This window comes from Crinia signifera, chromosome 4 (assembly GCF_055691185.1).
Source record: "Crinia signifera chromosome 4, ASM5569118v1, whole genome shotgun sequence".
Lineage (NCBI taxonomy): Eukaryota > Metazoa > Chordata > Amphibia > Anura > Myobatrachidae > Crinia > Crinia signifera.
In genome coordinates, this window is record NC_139220.1 from 297,015,681 (window position 1) to 297,035,397 (window position 19,717).

At 47.7% G+C, this 19,717-nt stretch overlaps 1 protein-coding gene across 14 annotated transcripts in view; it reads left to right on the top strand.

Annotated features, from left to right (window-relative positions):
* Positions 1–19,717, top strand: part of PDE4A (phosphodiesterase 4A) — a 584,907-nt gene that overhangs the window by 539,667 nt on the left and 25,523 nt on the right. For 13 of the 14 annotated variants that reach the window (XM_083185101.1, XM_083185100.1, XM_083185103.1 and 10 more), the window contains 3 exons: positions 1,281–1,351; positions 3,882–3,931; positions 6,132–6,244. In XM_083185101.1, the coding sequence (XP_083041227.1) occupies positions 1,281–1,351; positions 3,882–3,931; positions 6,132–6,244 (234 nt within the window). Of the gene's footprint in view, positions 1–1,280; positions 1,352–3,881; positions 3,932–6,131; positions 6,245–9,621; positions 10,470–19,717 lie in introns of those variants that run through there. The other variant, XM_083185107.1, reaches the window with a different exon arrangement.

A 19,717-nucleotide genomic window follows, 5' to 3' on the forward strand; every position in this document is an offset into this window, starting at 1 on the left:
TCCCGACCGCCGAAATCCCGACAAGGGGGGGACGTGGATCGCTAAATATGTGCAAGACAATGATCCCTATGGATTGTAAGCTTGCAGCAGGGCCCTCCTACCTCCAAATCTGTCTGTTGTTACCCAGTTTGTTTTATCACTATCTACTATGGTAAAGCGCACAGGGCCGGCGCCACTACTAGGCAAATCTAGGCATTTGCCTAGGTCGCCGGCCACTGGAGGGCGGTATTTCACCCCCCCTTGCCGCCCGGGTACCTGTCCTGTGGCGTACATGTGCGTAAAAGCTGGCGGCGGCGGCAGCGGGGGGTCCCTGCAGTCAATAAGAAATAACGAGCGCTATCTGCCGGGCTATGCGGAAGCGCTTCTGTTTTGGAAACACTGGCCTCACGCTGATTAGCTGAGATTCAGCCAATCAGCGTGCGCCGTGCGGCCAGTGTTTCCAAAACAGAAGCGCTTCCGCATAGCCCGGCGGATAGCGCTCGTTATTTCTTATTGACTGCAGGGACACCCCGCTGCCGCCGCCAGCTTTACAGCGCCGCAGGACAGGTACCCGGGCGGCAGACACCGGGGCGCCCCCACCCAGACTTGCCTGGGGCGCTCTGGTGCCTTGCACCGGCCCTGAAAGCGCAACGGAATCTGCTGCGCTATATAAGAAACTGTAAATAAATGAATTGCTTGGCATTCAAATTCAGTGCCTGAGATTGTACACAAAGTTTGTTTCATATATTTGTGTGTATTTCATGTGTTTGATGTCTTTATACAGCATACATGCAAGATACCTAAAAATACCTCATTGAAATATAAAAATATTCTGAAATACGGAATAATCTGTTATCCAATATTCTCCTGGTCCCGAGCATTTTGGGCAAGGGACACTCAACCTGTATCTTATATTTTTGTATGGGAAAAACTTTACGCGTTTCGTCCATCAGACTTTAAATATATACAGAGTTACGCCTGGAACCAATTACAAGCATGCAACAGAAGTATCCTCTACTGGAGTCTATGTTATAATGCAAAATGGTTGGAGAAGGAGAAGCCTTGTTTCCATCTCTGTTCCCATCTGTTCCGCAGACTGAGGAGAAATGTGGGCGGAGTGAAGGAAGCTGTATATATTATGTATATGGCTACAGTAATGGAACACTCTCTTACATTAATATACAGGGCTCATCAGTGAAAGTTGGACAACAGTTTGCTCCATACACAGGAGTGGGAAATGTCAGAGCAGCAGGGACTGTGTATTCTGGAGCCATCCATAACCCTGTATGTATTTCTCCTAGGTGCTGGCCAGCCTGCGCAGCGTACGGAACAATTTCACCATCCTCGCCAACGTCACCACGCCTACCAACAAGTGAGTATTCCCCTCACCCACACCAACATGGGCCTGGCACTTGTAGGAGGAGGAATTGCTAAACATTCATTATTTAAAAAAAGTTACAATCAATAAAAACAAATTCATGTACACACGGTCAGATGTGCCTTAAGATCCTATCGGATCGTGGATAGGATCTTAAGGCACATCCGATTTGCATCCAATCTTGACTATATAGTGCAGATCTGCACTATATAGACAAGGCAGCCAAGACTTTCTGGCTTCCGATACGTGAACGCGCATCGGGATCGCAAGGGTTAAAACCCTTGCAATCTGCATCCGATTCTGATCTGATGCCGATCCGAAGTGGACTATATCGTCAACATCGGAAATGAAATCGGACCGTGTGTACACACTATTACGTACGTTTTCCAGGTATTAAGGATAATATCCATGTAACTGAAGCTGTAACGATCTCTTCCATTAATGGTTAGAATAGCTGAAATATGTCCTTTGTATTTCTGCTTGCGGCACATATTTTGGAAACCTTAATTAATAGCTGAACAGTATAACCATTGTGCTTACACTCAGTTACATATTGTAATTAATAATTATCGCTAACTCTAAGGGCTATTTCACACGCTCCGGCTCCTGCCGGGCGGCGAAACCCCGCACGGCCAGGAAGCCGTGTCGCACACAGCAGATTACAATGGTGGGGATGGCCAAAGCCCGGCAGCCATCCCTTCCAATGGTGGGATCCGGCCGCAACCGGGCGGCCGGGCCGTGGCCATCCCATGTGAATGGACACAATTTTTGGGTCCCACACTACAGAAAGGACAATATAGAGCTGGAAAAAGTCCAGAGAAGGGTGACCAAACTGATAAAAGGGACAGAGTCGTTTAACTATGAGGAAAGATTATCACAGGTAGGCCATACAGCTTAGTTAGATCTGCAAAAAAGGTTGAACTTGATGGACGGATGTCTTTTTTCAACCTCAACTACTATGTTACTTTTGCCAGGAAGCATTATATGGGAGGCTTATGTCGGAAGCATTATATGGGAGGATTAGGAGGATACAGGAGGATTAAGCCGGGAAGCATTATACCAGAGTTTATGCTGGGAAGAGTTATACAGGAGCTTAAATTGGGAAGCGTTATACGGGAGACTTAAGCTGGTAAGCGTTATATGGGAGACTTAAACTGGGAAGCGTTATACGGGAGACTTAAACTGGGAAGCGTTATACAGGAGACTTAAGCTGGTAAGCGTTATACGGGAGACTTAAACTGGGAAGCGTTATACAGGAGAATTAAGCTGGGAAGCGTTACACTGGAGACTAAAGCTGTGAAGCGTTATACGGGAGACTTAAACTGGGAAGCGTTATATGGAGATTTAAACTGGGAAGCATTATACGGGAGGCTTATGCCGGGAAGCGTTATACAGGAGAAGCGTTATACGGGAGGCTTAAGCCGGGAAGCGTTATACAGGAGAAGCGTTATACAGGAGGCTTAAGCCGGGAAGCGTTATTCGGGAGTGTTATATGGGAGGCTTAAGCCAATAAGCGTTACACAGGAGAAGCATTATACGGGAGGCTTAAGATCAGAAGCGAAGCGTTATAAGGGAGTTTATGCCGGGAAGTGTTATACAGGAGGCTTAAACTGGAAGTGTTATACAGGAGCTTAAATTGGGAAGCGTTATACGGGAGGCTTGAAGCGCTATACCGGAGGTTTATGTTGGAAGGCTTATGATGGGAAGTGTTACATGGGAGCTTACACTGAAGGCTTATGCTGGGAAGCGCTGTATGGGAGCTTATGCTGGGAAGCGTTATACAGTACTGAAGGCTTATGCTGGGAAGCGTTATATGTGAGCGTACACTGAAGGCTTATGCTGGGAAGCGTTATACAGTACTGAAGGCTAATGTTGGGAAACGCTATACAGTACTAAAGGCTTATGTTGGGAAGCACTGTATGGAGCTTATGCTGGGAAGCATTATACAGTACCGAAGGCTTATGCTGGGAAGCATTATATGTGAGCTGACACTGAAGGCTTATGCTGGGAAGCGCTATATGTGAGCTGACACTGAAGGCTTATGCTGGGAAGCGCTATATGGGAGCTTACACTGAAGGCTTATGCTGGGAAGCGCTATATGTGAGCTGACACTGAAGGCTTATTCTGGGAAGCTTTATATGGGAGCTTACACTGAAGGCTTATGCTGGGAAGCATTATATGGGAGCTTACACTGAAGGCTTATGCTGGGAAGCGCTATATGTGAGCTGACACTGAAGGCTTATGCTGGGAAGCGTAATATGGGAGCTTACACCGAAGGCTTATGCTGGGAAGCGTTATATGGGAGCTTACACCGAAGGCTTATGCTGGGAAGCGCTATATGTGAGCTGACACTGAAGGCTTATGCTGGGAAGCGTTATATGGGAGCTTACACCGAAGGCTTATGCTGGGAAGCATTATATGGGAGCTTACACTGAAGGCTTATGTTGGGAAGTGTTTATTTTTTTGCACAGTGTAAATGTAATGATTTTTGTCTTTTATCTATTTTATGCTTCTCTTTGGTCAGACGTTCCCCAGTCATGCCTCAGCAGACAGTCTGTAAAGCAACTCTCTCAGGTGAGTGTATGTGTAATCATACAATGACTAGGGGGTATACTTTCTAAATGTTGTAAAAATGTGGCAGTTTTGCCCATAATAGTAAGCCATATAAAAACGATAGCGGGAATCTGGTTGCTATGGGCAACTCCTTCAAAAGTGTTAGTGAATCTTCCTCTAGGTATATATAGAAGTGAATGTTATGTGACAAGCTGGCAGATAGATGAGGGAACCTTTCACCAGTTTCCAAACATCCCAGCAGGTCACATGTTCCAGAGTACAATGGTGCTGCATTGTAAATGGCAGGCAAACGATTTACCACATAACTATGAACCTAAGCAGGCTCCTTGATAAATCTATACAGTAATTATGATAAACACGTTTAATGAATGCATGAAAATGGACCACATGAATAACAGCATTGCCCTGTAGAAAATACACCTTAGTCCAGCACATTATACTATAATCAGGGGCAAAAGCAGGATTTTCATTGGGGGGGGTTTCCGTTACACACATAACATGCATACACACTGCAGACACAAACACACATAGCATACAGACAGCATGTACCCACAGACACACATACAGTAGCATACATAGCATACTGTATATCATACTTGCCGACTTTGGCATACTCCTTTCCGGGAGAAGCCCGGAGAGGAGTGAAAGGGGGCGGGGCACAGGTGATGTCATCAAGCCCCGTCCCCATGACGGGCTGAAGCCTCAATTTGCGGGTCCGTGGGTGGGGGGAGGGGCTAAAAATGACGCGAAATGCTGCGAATTGCGTCATTTAGCCCCGCCCCCTCCCCGCGGACCCACGAAAGTCATAGTTTTTAGACCGCGGGGAGAGGAGGTGCCGGGGCTGTAGGGAAATGCGGGAGACTTGCCCCCCCTTCCCGGGGGACCCGATTTGCGGGACCCTCCCGGCCATTCCGGGAGGGTAGGCAAGTATGCTGTACATACACACAGCATGCACACACAAACACACAGCATACATACATACACCACATACATAAATACATACATACACACATACACACAAACTCCATATCCACAAAAACACACACAAAATACCCCCCCTTCCAGCGTGTACACCTGATAATATTCAGCGTGTATACATACCTCCCAACATGACATTGCAGGAGGGACTGTTCCTGGACTTCATACCAGTGGCAGATGCAGATGTGAGGTTGCAGCACAGTCCATGATTCAGATAGGGGATCCCCACCAACTGCCACCCCAAGCTCCACAGTGCAGGCCTCACTGACAAGTGTGGCTCCCCTATTTGAATTTGGACAGTGGTGCAGTCCCACCTCTGCAACTGCCCCTGGCAAGCAAGTCCAGGAGCAGAGCATTTTGTCCCTCCTGGAATAGGTCATGTTGGGAGGTATGTGTATAATGTAAGAGTGCTTACCAGCATTTCCACGCCCCCTTTTGATCTGATTTTACAAGTATGGTATATAGGGCCTTATTCTAGTTCACTCTTTCTGACAAAATCCTTCTTAGATGGGCAAAACCATGTGCACTGCAGGGGGGAAGATGTAAAATGTACAGAGAGAATTAGATTTGTCTGAGTTGTTTCTGTGCAGGGTAAATACTGGCTGCTTTATTTTTACACTGCAATATAGATCTCACTTTGAAGTAAAACCACACCCAAATCTAATTCTCTCTGCACAAGTAACATCTGTCCCCCTGCAGTGCACATGGTTTTGTCCATCTAAAAAGGATTTTGTCAGAAAGAGTGAACTAGAATAAGGCCCATAGTCTGGAAGGGTGTGGTATAAATAACCGACAGTCGGGATTCCGACAGTCATTACTCCGATGTCGGAATCCCGACTGCACACTGGGGGGAGCGCAATGAAGACCCTTGCAGTGGCGCTCGCCACCTATTTTATTCTCCCTCTATGGGGGTCGTGGACCCTCACGAGGGAGCAGTCGGGATTCCGACGTTGGAGTAATGACTGTCGGAATCCCGACTGTCGGGGAGCCGTCCGGCACCCGTCTGGAACTAGAGGAGAAGGTCTGCCCACAGGCAGTGTGGCCCACCAGGACGATCACCTGCCCTGTGCCGGCTGGGAATAGCGTGTGAGCGTTGGGTAGATGGGCATGGTGCAGGCATGTGTGGCACAGTCTTTCTTACTAGTACAGGGACAGTTTCCCTGTAATATCTGCTCTGTTTCCAGTGTCCTCACCTCACTCTTGTCATGTCTTGTGCCCACAGAGGAGACGTATCAGCAGTTAGCCAAAGAGACCTTAGAGGAGTTGGACTGGTGTCTAGATCAGCTGGAGACCGTACAGACGTATCGCTCTGTCAGTGATATGGCATCTACCAAGGTAAGGCTTGTTTGTCTTTAGCTGTTGTTGGGGTTCATCGCAGCCCAGTAAGTGGCTGATTCATTAGCCGGCACAGGTGAGACAGCGGTTCCTCATGCTCTCATGGCTAGTGGTCCAGCCCACAGCACGCTCACCGCTACTATGAGAGACGGCACGAGCCTGGTTCAACATGGTTTTTACAGGTACATAATTCCATCAGGGTTCTAATGAAGCCCAGAGATATATGTGTAGCCAGCATTAATGCCATGAAACCTTCCTAGTATATACGTTAGCAGGCCCAAGCAATGCTCAGTAGGGTTGGTGTTTAGTGGAAGCCCGGGCTGGTCAGCCTGCACTGTGGACTCTGGATCCCTGTTAGATCTGATTGCGTAGATATAATAACTGCCCTTAGAGTAGGCAGCCGGGTGCTGTACAGATCTGGAGCTGTGTCACTGTGGATCCCTTCCTCCTCCAGCAGCCAGAATTCAGTTGCAGTATGTCAGCTGTCCAGTAGATGTCCTCGTGTGCTATTGAGCTAACAGCAACAATGCCACGGTGTGTATGAGTCATAGGTTAGATACTAGGAAGGTCGACTATTAAAGGCCGACAGGGCTTAGGTCACCATGGCTAAGGCTTGAAGGTCGACACAAGCATTAGGTTGACAATGGCAAGGTCGACAGTCAAAAGGTCAACATACGTTTTTCACGTTTTCCCCCCCCCCACAATCCAACGAAAGTCGACATGGACACTGTTTCAGTGTACCATGTCCTATTGTAGAGAGAATACACCGCCTGTCGGCACATGTTGGCTCAAATCAAGTGAAAAACTCATGTCGACATTTTGACTGTCTACCTTCCCATTGTCATCCTAATGATTGTGTCGACCTTCCAACCAGCCGACTTTAGCCATGTCAACCGATTTCATGTGTCAACCTTTAGTGGTCAACCTAATGTTTGTCGACCTTGCAACTGTATCCCCCCACGGGAAGGGTACTATAAGCTATATAATAGTCATGTGGATAATAAATACTTCATATGTGAGATAAATATCATGTGAAGCTTTGATATGAAACTAGTATATTATTAGGGACAGATGCACTAAGCTTCAAAAGTGATAAAAGGGAGAGTGATGAACAGCCAGCCAATCAGCTCCTACCTGCCGTGGTACCGACTGTGTTTGAAAAATGTCAGACAGGAGCTGATTGGTTGGTTGTTTATCACTCTCCATGTTATAACTTTGAGTCTGAAACAGCAATGGAGGCAGAAGTGGGAATGTTGCACTGCATGTTTCAATGTGTATCATACTGCAACCCGGTGGGGTCACATTGTGTGTCGTCCTGTGTAACAACGAGTGTGTTACGCTGGTGGGGTCATACTCATGGAGTACCCACGCAGATAACTTAAACCAAAGTATAACTTTCTCTAAAGAATGGCGAAACGCGTTAGTTCTTATGCAGTTGGCAGGAAGCTGTATACCGAAAAATCTTTTCCTTCATCAATTTGTGCTGGACAATCCTGTGTGATACTCATGGCGTTGGTGACACTTATAAAAGCGATATGCATTGTTTATAATTATATGATGTGACAGGCGATGGTGTAAATGCTTGAGGTAAATCATGGATGTAGCAAGTGGTAGCACTTTGTTTCAGGAAGGGTGGGTCTGTCAGTCAGTGACATCATTACCATGTGGACTGGGAGCAGGGAGCGGATTGGTGTGGTGTGCGTGCGGCACCTGGAATCCAGTCAGTGCTTGATCATGACTAAAGGGGCATACACATGTAGAGATCTGTGCTAAGCAATTTTGCGAAGAAATTTTTCTGGTGTCAAGATCTCCCATGGAGAGCACATACACACGCAGAGATTTGTGCTAAGCAATTTTGCTAGGCAATTTTGCTAAGCAATTTTGCTTAAGCAAAAAAAGGCTGGGTAGTGGTTCAGAATGAGAGATTGCGATCAGTATCTCTCATTCTGTACACACAGACAGATTTGCAGTCATTTGCTAAGCAATTTGACTAGATTGTGACTGCATGCACTGACTTAGTTAGCAAGAGATATTTAATCTCTCGGAGCATACACACAGAGAGATCTGTGCTTACTTTATAAGCAATCTAGTCAGATTGCTTAGAAAATAGTAAAAATTTGCTCCGTGTGTACACCCCTTAAGAATGAGCCCTGAGATGTAGGCCCAAGGCAGTCTGGACCCTGAACTGTACTGAGCACTGCGTTTAATCCTAAATCACATGGTGCAGTCCCACTGTGCTGCATTCACACAGGTATATGGCATACAGGTGTGTCTGAGCCACATTCATCCTGGTGGGGAACACAGCAGCAGCATCCAGCATAGGAATGAATTTTCCTCATCCGTATTGCATGCATACTGGGTCATGACCTCTGGCTGTACTTTCTTTGTCCATGGTGCCTGGGACCAAGCAGGATTTTCCAAGGTCACCAATGTCATTGTCACGGACACCTCTCAGTTTGAGGTTGTGCATCTGTGCCCGTTTATGCGAGGGGGGTATTGCTGAGCTGTATTTGGAGAGCCTGTGTCATTACCATCAAACTTTCTTTGTATATCTTGTGCTATGTGCTCATTCCCCCTACATCTAATGAGCAGAGTTATTGTCATTAAAGAAGACTTGCTATGTATTATTGTCTGCCAGCGCTTGCCCGGTGGAAGTCACCAGAAGCTTCTGGGTGGAACCATAGTCCTTTGCTTTATACCAGGTAAACAAACACCTTTGTCCTTGCTTTCTGAGCCACCTTCAATAATAATAGGAATAAAACATGGTATTGTTCATGTGATTGGGAAACATGTGCAACCTTGTATCTCTATGGCAGCAAAAATGTCTAAAATGATGTAAGAACAGTAAAAGAGAAATTGTTTTAAGCATATAATAAATTAGAACAAGAAGCCTGCACTGGCTGGATCTCATACCTAGAAGCACAGCCACCCTCCTCCCTCTCTCCCTCCCTCTTCCTCCTCCTCCTCCCCGTGACTCTTTCCTCCCCTCCCCATTTTACATCACATTCTCCCCTACTGCAGTACGCTAGATGTAGGAATAACGGAGGATATTAGGAGACAAACATCCCTACAGGAGGCAGCTTCGGCTGGCAGGATTCACATCCATTTCTCATCCCAGAAATTCCATCCATGTGCTAGCAGCTGATCGCCCAGGCTGCATGTACGATCTGGTACCCAGGAAGGAGGATGCTGCTGCTGGTGCTGTGATATTGCTACCTCCTCTTTTCCCCTTAAGGATGCAGGAAGAGGCCTTATCTTGCAGTTTCTTAGGCCCTCCGCAACCCTGACTTGTTTTCTTCCCCCCACATCGCGACACGGAGGGGGGAGAAGAGGACGACAAGGGGTCAGGGTGGGGGGGCGGGGGGGCGGGAGGGGTAGCACAGGGGGTTAAGTAAAAGCTTTAAAGATGTAACACCTCAAAGGAAAAAAGACTGACAACCTGCAATATTTACATGCTGTTCACGATGGGTTAAAAGCAATGGCCTAGCTGCAGCTTTTTGGCGTTAACGTGTTTTTTTGGGGGGTGGGGGGGAGTATCTGTCAAGGACGATGCCTCTGTTTATGTCTTCGGGGTCCAGCAAAGACAGTAGAGTTAGGGGCCTGTGTGTAATCCTATGGAGGGGGGAGTAGGCAGACACTGAGTCTGCTGTCTACCTGCCACATGGCTCTATGCTTTCCTGTAGCCAGCGATGGACGCCTGGTCACCTCTACACCACCACCATACATCCGCGGCTAACTCCTCACCTGGGGAAAACTCTGGTGGCACCAGGCCACGCTTGGAGTCCACGGTCGAGCAGATAGTTATTCCTTCTCACCTGTAACCTGATCTTCAGAATCTCATGAACTTTATGGACTGAGAACATCACACCAGTCCAAAGATTTACTGTACTGAAAGCGCTTAAGGATAACGTTCGCCAACACTTTGGGGTTTTCCCTCCTTTTTTTTTTTTTTTTGTGGATTACAAAAGTTTGAGGCCTGGGGTATTTATTTTTCGGACCCAGTGTAAACATTTTTTCCCTCACAAAATGATACTCTGGAAACAAAGTTCTTGGTCTCCGAGTTACTAAGGATATTACAACAATTTCTGGAACATTTGCCTTTTCCCATCGTCGCCCCGCGGACTGGATTCCTACGGATATATCCATCTAGGATTGAAAAATGCCCTTAGTCGATTTTTTTTGTGAGACATGCTCCAGACCTTGGCTGGTTGGATGGTGGGACCAGGTGAATGTTATGCATTAAGATCATTGTCACGTCTCTGAAAGCAGGGCCTGTCACCTTATCACAGCGGAGGTGGCCATTTTGTGGGCTGAGCCAGTGTTCACGGAAGTGCAAGCGATCGCCTGACAGTGGCTCATCCCACAAGATGGCTACCACCACCTTGAGTACTAGATTTGTAGATGATTCCTATAGTCAAACTTTTTGTTTGAAGTGAGAGGAACAAATTCTGTTTGCCAGCTAGCCATAATGAAGTGGTTCCCAAACTGGATGCTGTAGGTCACTTGCATGGGTGCCCTGAGTTAGTGATCCAGCACCAAATCAAATTATTAATGGTCTGTCTGTCACTCGAAACCAGTGCTGGTGGCTGGCAATCATAATTTTGTGGACAAATAGAAGGAAGCCTTGTCCACATAACTGACTGAACCTACCGGAGACAGAAAAGCACAATTCATTTACATTAATAATTTTTGCTGAATGTTTCAATAATCAAACTCTTTTTGGCCTTGGGGTGCTGTGATGAAGTTGCTCTCTGTTCGTTGCCATATTTTTGAAAAAAGTCTGTTTTGAAAGGGGTTAATGAGAAAAGCAGGGCAGCGTCACAACTCCAGAAAAGGATGGTTAATGGATTGCTGCAAGTGAGCATCCATTGGTGTGTGGTATGGAACTCCGACAGTCGGGATCCCGACAGTCATTATCCCGACGTCGGGATCCCGACTGTCCAGAGTCAGACAGCATGGCGAGTGCAAAAAAGCCCCTTGCGGGCTCGCTGCGCTCGCTATTCTATTCTCCCTCTATGGGGGTCGTGGACCCCCACGAGGGAAAATAGCGGGTGGCCGTCGGGCACCCGGCTGTCAGCGTTTTGACAGTCGGTATCCCGACATCGGGATCCTGACTGTCGGGAACCCGTCCGGCACCCCATCCATTGCTCATCTGTTCCTATGTAATGTCACTATACTGTAATGATTGGGTGTGGTATGATTCACCGACAGTCGGGATCCCGACAGTCATTATCCCGACGTCGGGATCCCGACTGCCTGGTCTCAGACAGCATGGCCAGCGCAACAAAGCCCCTTGCGGGCACGCTCGCCACCTATTCTATTCTCCCTCTATGGGGGTCGTGGACCCCCACGAAGGAAAATAGCCGACGGCCGTCAGGAACCCGGCCGTCTGTGTTTTAACAGTCGGGATCCCGACTTCGGGTTAATGACTGTCGAGATCCCGTCCGGCACCCGTAATGATTTACATTGACAGTACAAGTCCACCATAACCCCTAAGGCAGGTCCCTTGTCTATACATCCCTGGCCTTTAGTAGGTGATTATTTTTTTGCAGTTGGTTAAATTTGTGGCTACCGCAGGACAAAGTTGATCTGCCATCGGATCAACCACATTCCCTGTGTGTATATTGATGGATATCCTGTTTGGCGGCAAGAGCAGTCTGCTAGGAAGGTTATTACATAAGGCTACAGATCACAATAGTCAGAGCAAGACCAACCTAGCCTAATCCACAGTTCTAATATTGCTAAGGGGACGATTTATGATTGATTCTGACCTGATCACCGGACTGCAACTTTTTGCAGCCCAGTGATCAGTTAGCCGCCTCCCCACCAGCATGAAATCCCGCTTCTGTGCCCGGCTGTGAATGCCATTGCAGCTGCGTGAATAGCAGGGAAATCCAATCACATTCACTCGCCATCCCCCCAACCTCCCTTTTGCAGCGCCTCATAAGACAAGACTTACACAGTGCTGCGATCGCTGTGGGGAGATGAGGGCAGCTGCTGACATCTGCGTCCCTACCAAAGGCCGGGATCCACCAGAAATGCCAGGGTGCCACCCTCAAATGCCTGGCGCCTGTCAATCACCTTGCAAATGGCCCATGATGGCTAGCCATTGCTGGATTTGTTCGCAGGAGGAACTCGGGCATTCGCACAGCGTACCGTGCACTTGCATGATCTATCTAAATTTGTAGCTCTGCATAAAGGTTCGAACCAGGCCCAGTATTTGTGGTGGAACCGGGACAAGGGATCTACAGCAAACAGATAGAACACCATTAAGTCGACACCATTAGTTCGACAAACAAAAAGGTCGCCATGCAAAAAGGTCGACAGTCAAAAGGTCGACATGGGGGGTTTTCAGTGTTTTTTGACCCGATTGTCGACCCAGTCGACATGGACACAGTTTGAAGTGCACCGCATCCCCTCGCATTGCTCGCTGTGCTGGCGATGTTTCGGGCACGGTGCCACGCTACGCTCGGCACACTATTTTATTCTCCCTCCACGCCCTAGTGGATGGTAGGGTATGAAATACCGCCTGTCGGCACATGTCGGCTCAAGAAACAGTGAAAACCTCCATGTTGACCTTTTGACTGTCGACCTTTTTTGCATGTCAGCCTTTTTTCATGTCGGCCTTTTTGCTTGTCGAACTAATGGTGTAGACCTAATGGTGTTCTATCTTTTTGCTGTAGATCCCTTGTCCGGATACCTTTGTGGCTATGGGCGGGATGCGCTAAGGCAAAAAATGTGGTTAAAATCCCCGTTATCCGGGTCTTTACCACATTTTGGCATGCACAACAATGAACGCCCCCCCCCCCCCCCCCCCCCCCCCCCCCCCCCTCAACTGAGTCCGTGTAGCCTCCTGCTGTGCTGCCCGGACCAGTGACCTCCTTCTACCTAGCCCCATATTCCACTTCCGGGTGCAGGGAGGAGGAGCCAGCGGAGTCCCTGGCCTGCAGCAGCCATGTAAGGGAGGAGGGGGAGCCGTCGTGGACCCACTGCCACATCGCCAGGCCCATCGCAAAGGGCAGCTCTTAACGCAAGAGCTGTCCTTTGCCATAATGATCGCATATGTTATTGCATATGCGATTATTATCTATGCAGTAGCCGGTGATGTGCGGAAGAGAGGGGCTGCGGATGATGGTGCATCCCGCACTATGTCTATGAAAACACACGTACGCCATTCATTACCGTTATTGGCCAAAGCAGCTACCGCCATTTTTTCATGGCGGTAGCCCACCAAACAGAATTGGCCGCTGTGCAGGGTAGCCACCTCCACTATCAACGCCAACCCGAAGTGTGGCGAGCGGCGGCGGTACGCGTCCTCCGACCTTTTCATACCCCCACTATCCACGTCGGCGTGGAGTTGAATTTATATAGTGTGGCGAGCGCAGTGAGGGGACTCGGATTACTTCACATATATTCTACGTCCCCTCGCGGGGCTCGCTGCCTCGCCACGCTTCGGGCTCGGAGGCTCGCTGCGCTCGCCACACTATATAAAATCAACTCCACGCCGACGTGGATAGTGGGGGTATGAAAAGGTCGGAGGACGTGTACCGCCGCCCCTCGCGGGCTCGCTGCGCTCGCCACGCTTCGGGTTGGCGTTGATAGTGGGGCGGCATTAACAATGGGGGGGGATTTAACATAGTAATCACCCATCAGGGTGGCTGTACAATTAAAAATCGGGTCTGGGGGTGCATTTAACATTTGAATCAGCCATCAGGGTGGCTGTACAATGTAAAATCGGCTATGATCGCGTTGCATCGCATCGCATGCCATTATAATGGCATGCGATGCGACGCGATATTAAAATTGTACAGTCAGCCCTTAAAACCCTCAAATCGGGTTCCATCGCACACCTTAATTAGTGTTATGCGATGCGATGCGATGGGCGTCGTGATAATACACAAGTACCGATTAAACAAATAGTTTAAAAGTAGAAGCAGTTGGTAATGATGAATGTGTGACGCCATTGTTAAGGTTTAGTATTACCCATGATTCCTGTTACCAGCATCACATGACATTAAATAAACCATGGAAAAATAATGATAGAATAAAGTCTATTTATCAGTGCTTGTCTCGTAGCCATCGATATGAGCGGGTCACATCCGTATCCATGGGCATGTAGGTGCCAACCCAAGTTCTTCCTATCTTTGTCAGCAGCCCATCTCTAGCATTAGCTTTGCCTAAGGAGGAAAATGAGTGGGAGGAGCTATACTTCTACATAATTATTATTGTATTGTATTGCTATGTATTGTATTTGTTGTTATTATTATGTATACTTAATGGTGTGCATATACATTAGTAACACATACTTGCCTCCTTTTGAAAACTAGTTTTGGGGAGATTATAGTTGGTAGTAGAATTTTGCACAGCGGCCCATTGAGGGGGCGTGTCATGCTCCACCCAAAGGGCGTGTCTAATTCCGTATATGGAGAGATTGTGAAACGAGATTGTGAACGTGGCACCTAGAAGAGTGGGTGTGTACTGCTACATCTGAGAGGAATCTAGTAAAATGACTTATATCCAACTGCGTCCCCAGTTATTATACTTGGTAAAGTACTGATGATTCAATGTAAATGTATCTGTTTCTCATTCCTTTTTTCCCAAAAAATGTAACTCTGAAATGAGGGAGATTGCTAGACTAATGAGGGAGAGAGGGAGATTGCAGCTATTTCAGGAAGTCTCCTGCAGAATGCAGGAGAGTAGGCAACTATGTAGTAACATGTATACTGTAATGGGGATGAGGTGTACAATACACAGATATTACCGGGATCTCCCCCAGAGGTGTCTGCGCTGTATATAGTGTAATAGAGAAGAGGTGTATAATACACAGATATTACCGGGATCTCCCCCCAGAGGTGTCTGCGCTGTGTATAGTGTAATGGGGAGGAGCTGTATAATACACAGATATTACCGGGATCTCCCCCCAGAGGTATCTGCGCTGTGTATAGTGTAATAGAGAGGAGGTGTATAATACACAGATATTACCTGGATCTCCCCCAGAGGTGTCTGCGCTGTGTATAGTGTAATAGAGAGGAGCTGTATAATACACAGATATTACCGGGATCTCCCCCCAGAGGTGTCTGCGCTGTGTATAGTGTAATAGAGAGGAGCTGTATAATACACAGATATTACCGGGATCTCCCCCCAGAGGTGTCTGCGCTGTGTATAGTGTAATAGAGAGGAGGTGTATAATACACAGATATTACCAGGATCTCCCCCCAGAGGTGTATGCGCTGTATATAGTGTAATAGAGAGGAGCTGTATAATACACAGATATTACCGGGATCTCCCCCCAGAGGTGTCTGCGCTGTGTATAGTGTAATAGAGAGGAGCTGTATAATACACAGATATTACCGGGATCTCCCCCCAGAGGTGTCTGCGCTGTATATAGTGTAATAGAGAGGAGCTGTATAATACACAGATATTACCGGGATCTCCCCCCAGAGGTGTCTGCGCTGTATATAGTGTAATAGAGAGGAGGTGTATAATACACAGATATTACCGGGATCTCCCCCCAGAGGTGTCTGCGCTGTGTATAGTGTAATAGAGAGGAGCTGTATAATACACAGATATTACCGGGATCTCCCCCCAGAGGTGTCTGCACTGTGTTTAGTGTAATAGAGAGGAGGTGTATAATACACAGATATTACCTGGATCTCCCCCAGAGGTGTCTGCGCTGTGTATAGTGTAATAGAGAGGAGCTGTATAATACACAGATATTACCGGGATCTCCCCCCAGAGGTGTCTGCGCTGTGTATAGTGTATTAGAGAGGAGGTGTATAATACACAGATATTACCGGGATCTCCGCCAGAGATGTCTGCGCTGTGTATAGTGTAATAGAGAGGAGCTGTATAATACACAGATATTACCGGGATCTCCCCCAGAGGTGTCTGCGCTGTGTATAGTGTAATAGAGAGTAGGTGTATAATACACAGATATTACCGGGATCTCCCCCCAGAGGTGTCTGCGCTGTGTATAGTGTAATAGAGAGGAGGTGTATAATACACAAATATTACCGGGATCTCCCCCCAGAGGTGTCTGCGCTGCGTATAGTGTAATAAAGAGGAGGTGTATAATACACAGATATTACCGGGATCTCCCCCAGAGGTGTCTGCGCTGTGTATAGTGTAACAGAGAGGAGCTGTATAATACACAGATATTACCGGGATCTCCCCCCAGAGGTGTCTGCGCTGTATATAGTGTAATAGAGAGAAGGTGTATAATACACAGATATTACCGGGATCTCCCCCCAGAGGTGTCTGCGCTGTATATAGTGTAATAGAGAGGAGGTGTATAATACACAGATATTACCAGGATCTCCCCCAGAGGTGTCTGCGCTGTGTATAGTGTAATAGAGAGGAGGTGTATAATACACAGATATTACCAGGATCTCCCCCAGAGGTGTCTGCGCTGTGTATAGTGTAATAGAGAGGAGGTGTATAATACACAGATATTACCGGGATCTCCCCCCAGAGGTGTCTGTGCTGTGTATAGTGTAATAGAGAGGAGCTGTATAATACACAGATATTACCGGGATCTCCCCCCAGAGGTGTCTGCGCTGTATATAGTGTAATAGAGAGGAGGTGTATAATACATAGATATTACCGGGATCTCCCCCCAGAGGTGTCTGCGCTGTATATAGTGTAATAGAGAGGAGGTGTATAATACACAGATATTACCGGGATCTCCCCCCAGAGGTGTCTGCGCTGTGTATAGTGTAATAGAGAGGAGCTGTATAATACACAGATATTACCGGGATCTCCCCCCAGAGGTGTCTGCGCTGTGTATAGTGTAATAGAGAGGAGGTGTATAATACACAGATATTCCCGGGATCTCACCCCAGAGGTGTCTGCGCTGTGTATAGTGTAATAGAGAGGAGGTGTATAATACACAGATATTCCCGGGATCTCCCCCCAGAGGTGTCTGCGCTGTGTATAGTGTAATAGAGAGGAGGTGTATAATACACAGATATTACCGGGATCTCCCCCCAGAGGTGTCTGTGCTGTGTATAGTGTAATAGAGAGGAGCTGTATAATACACAGATATTACCGGGATCTCCCCCCAGAGGTGTCTGCGCTGTGTATAGTGTAATAGAGAGGAGGTGTATAATACACAGATATTACCGGGATCTCCCCCCAGAGGTGTCTGCGCTGTGTATAGTGTAATAGAGAGGAGGTGTATAATACACAGATATTACTGGGATCTCCCCCCAGAGGTGTCTGCGCTGTGTATAGTGTAATAGAGAGGAGGTGTATAATACACATATTACCGGGATCTCCCCCCAGAGGTGTCTGCGCTGTGTTTAGTGTAATAGAGAGGAGCTGTATAATACACAGATATTGCCGGGATCTCCCCCCAGAGGTGTCTGCGCTGTGTACAGTGTAATAGAGAGGAGGTGTATAATACACAGATATTACCAGGATCTCCCCTCAGAGGTGTCTGCGCTGTGTAATAGAGAGGAGGTGTATAATACACAGATATTACCGGGATCTCCCCCCAGAGGTGTCTGCGCTGTATATGGTGTAATAGAGAGGAGCTGTATAATACACAGATATTACCGGGATCTCCCCCAGAGGTGTCTGCGCTGTGTTTAGTGTAATAGAGAGGAGGTGTATAATACACAGATATTACTGGGATCTCCCCCCAGAGGTGTCTGCGCTGTGTATAGTGTAATAAAGAGGAGGTGTATAATACACATATATTACCTTGGATCTCCCCCCAGAGGTGTCTGCGCTGTGTATAGTGTAATAGAGAGGAGCTGTATAATACACAGATATTACCGGGATCTCCCCCCAGAGGTGTCTGCGCTGTATATAGTGTAATAGAGAGGAGCTGTATAATACACAGATATTACCGGGATCTCCCCCCAGAGGTGTCTGCGCTGTGAATAGTGTAATAGAGAGGAGCTGTATAATACACAGATATTACCGGGATCTCCCCCCAGAGGTGTCTGCGCTGTGTATAGTGTAATAGAGAGGAGCTGTATAATACACAGATATTACCGGGATCTCCCCCCAGAGGTGTCTGTGCTGTGTATAGTGTAATAGAGAGGAGCTGTATAATAAACAGATATTACCGGGATCTCCCCCCAGAGGTGTCTGTGCTGTGTATAATGTAATAGAGAGGAGGTGTATAATACACAGATATTACCGGGATCTCCCCCCAGAGGTGTCTGCGCTGTGTATAGTGTAATAGAGAGGAGCTGTATAACACACAGATATTACCAGGATCTCCCCCCAGAGGTGTCTGCGCTGTGTATAGTGTAATAGAGAGGAGCTGTATAACATACTTGCCGACTTTTCAGCTGCCCTCTCCGGGAGAGGGCAGCCAGCTCTGGTAGGCAGGGGGGCGGGGCCACATCCGAGAGTGAAAAGAGCCGGTTCGGGGGCGTGGCCACACAGATGCTGCCCTGTTGGGGGGGGCGTGCCTACAGCATCGCGTCATTTTAGCCCCGCCCCCCGCCGTGCAATGCCAGTATTTCAGGCATTGCACGGCGGGGCTAAAATGCCGCGATCGCGGCATTTTACCTGTGGACCCCCCCGCCGAGGGACACATCGCGGGAGAAAGGGGGGATATGCGGGAGGATTGCCACCCTTTCCGGGAGGCCGGGAGGGGGACCCGATTTCCGGGACCCTCCCGGCCATTCCGGGAGGGTAGGCAACCCTGGTGTATAATACACAGATATTACCGGGATCTCCCCCCAGAGGTGTCTGCGCTGTGTTTAGTGTAATAGAAAGGAGGTGTATAATACACAGATATTACCGGGTTCTCCTCCCAGAGGTGTCTGCGCTGTGTATAGTGTAATAGAGAGGAGGTGTATAATACACAGATATTACCGGGATCTCCCCCAGAGGTGTCTGCGCTGTGTATAGTGTAATAGAGAGGAGGTGTATAATACACAGATATTACCGGGATCTTCCCCAGAGGTGTCTGCGCTGTGTATAGTGTAATAGAGAGGAGCTGTATAATACACAGATATTACCAGGATCTCCCCCCAGAGGTGTCTGTGCTGTGTATAATGTAATAGAGAGGAGGTGTATAATACACAGATATTACTGGGATCTCCCCCCAGAGGTGTCTGCGCTGTGTATAGTGTAATAGAGAGGAGGTGTATAATACACAGATATTACCGGGATTTCCCCCAGAGGTGTCTGCGCTGTGTATAGTGTAATAGAGAGGAGCTGTATAATACACAGATATTACCGGGATCTCCCCTCAGAGGTGTCTGCGCTGTGTATAATGTAATAGAGAGGAGCTGTATAATACACAGATATTACCGGGATCTCCCCCCAGAGGTGTCTGCGCTGTGTATAGTGTAATAGAGAGGAGGTGTATAATACACAGATATTACCGGTATCTCCCCCCAGAGGTGTCTGCACTATGTATAGTGTAATAGAGAGGAGGTGTATAATACACAGATATTACCGGGATCTCCCCCCAGAGGTGTCTGCACTATGTATAGTGTAATAGAGAGG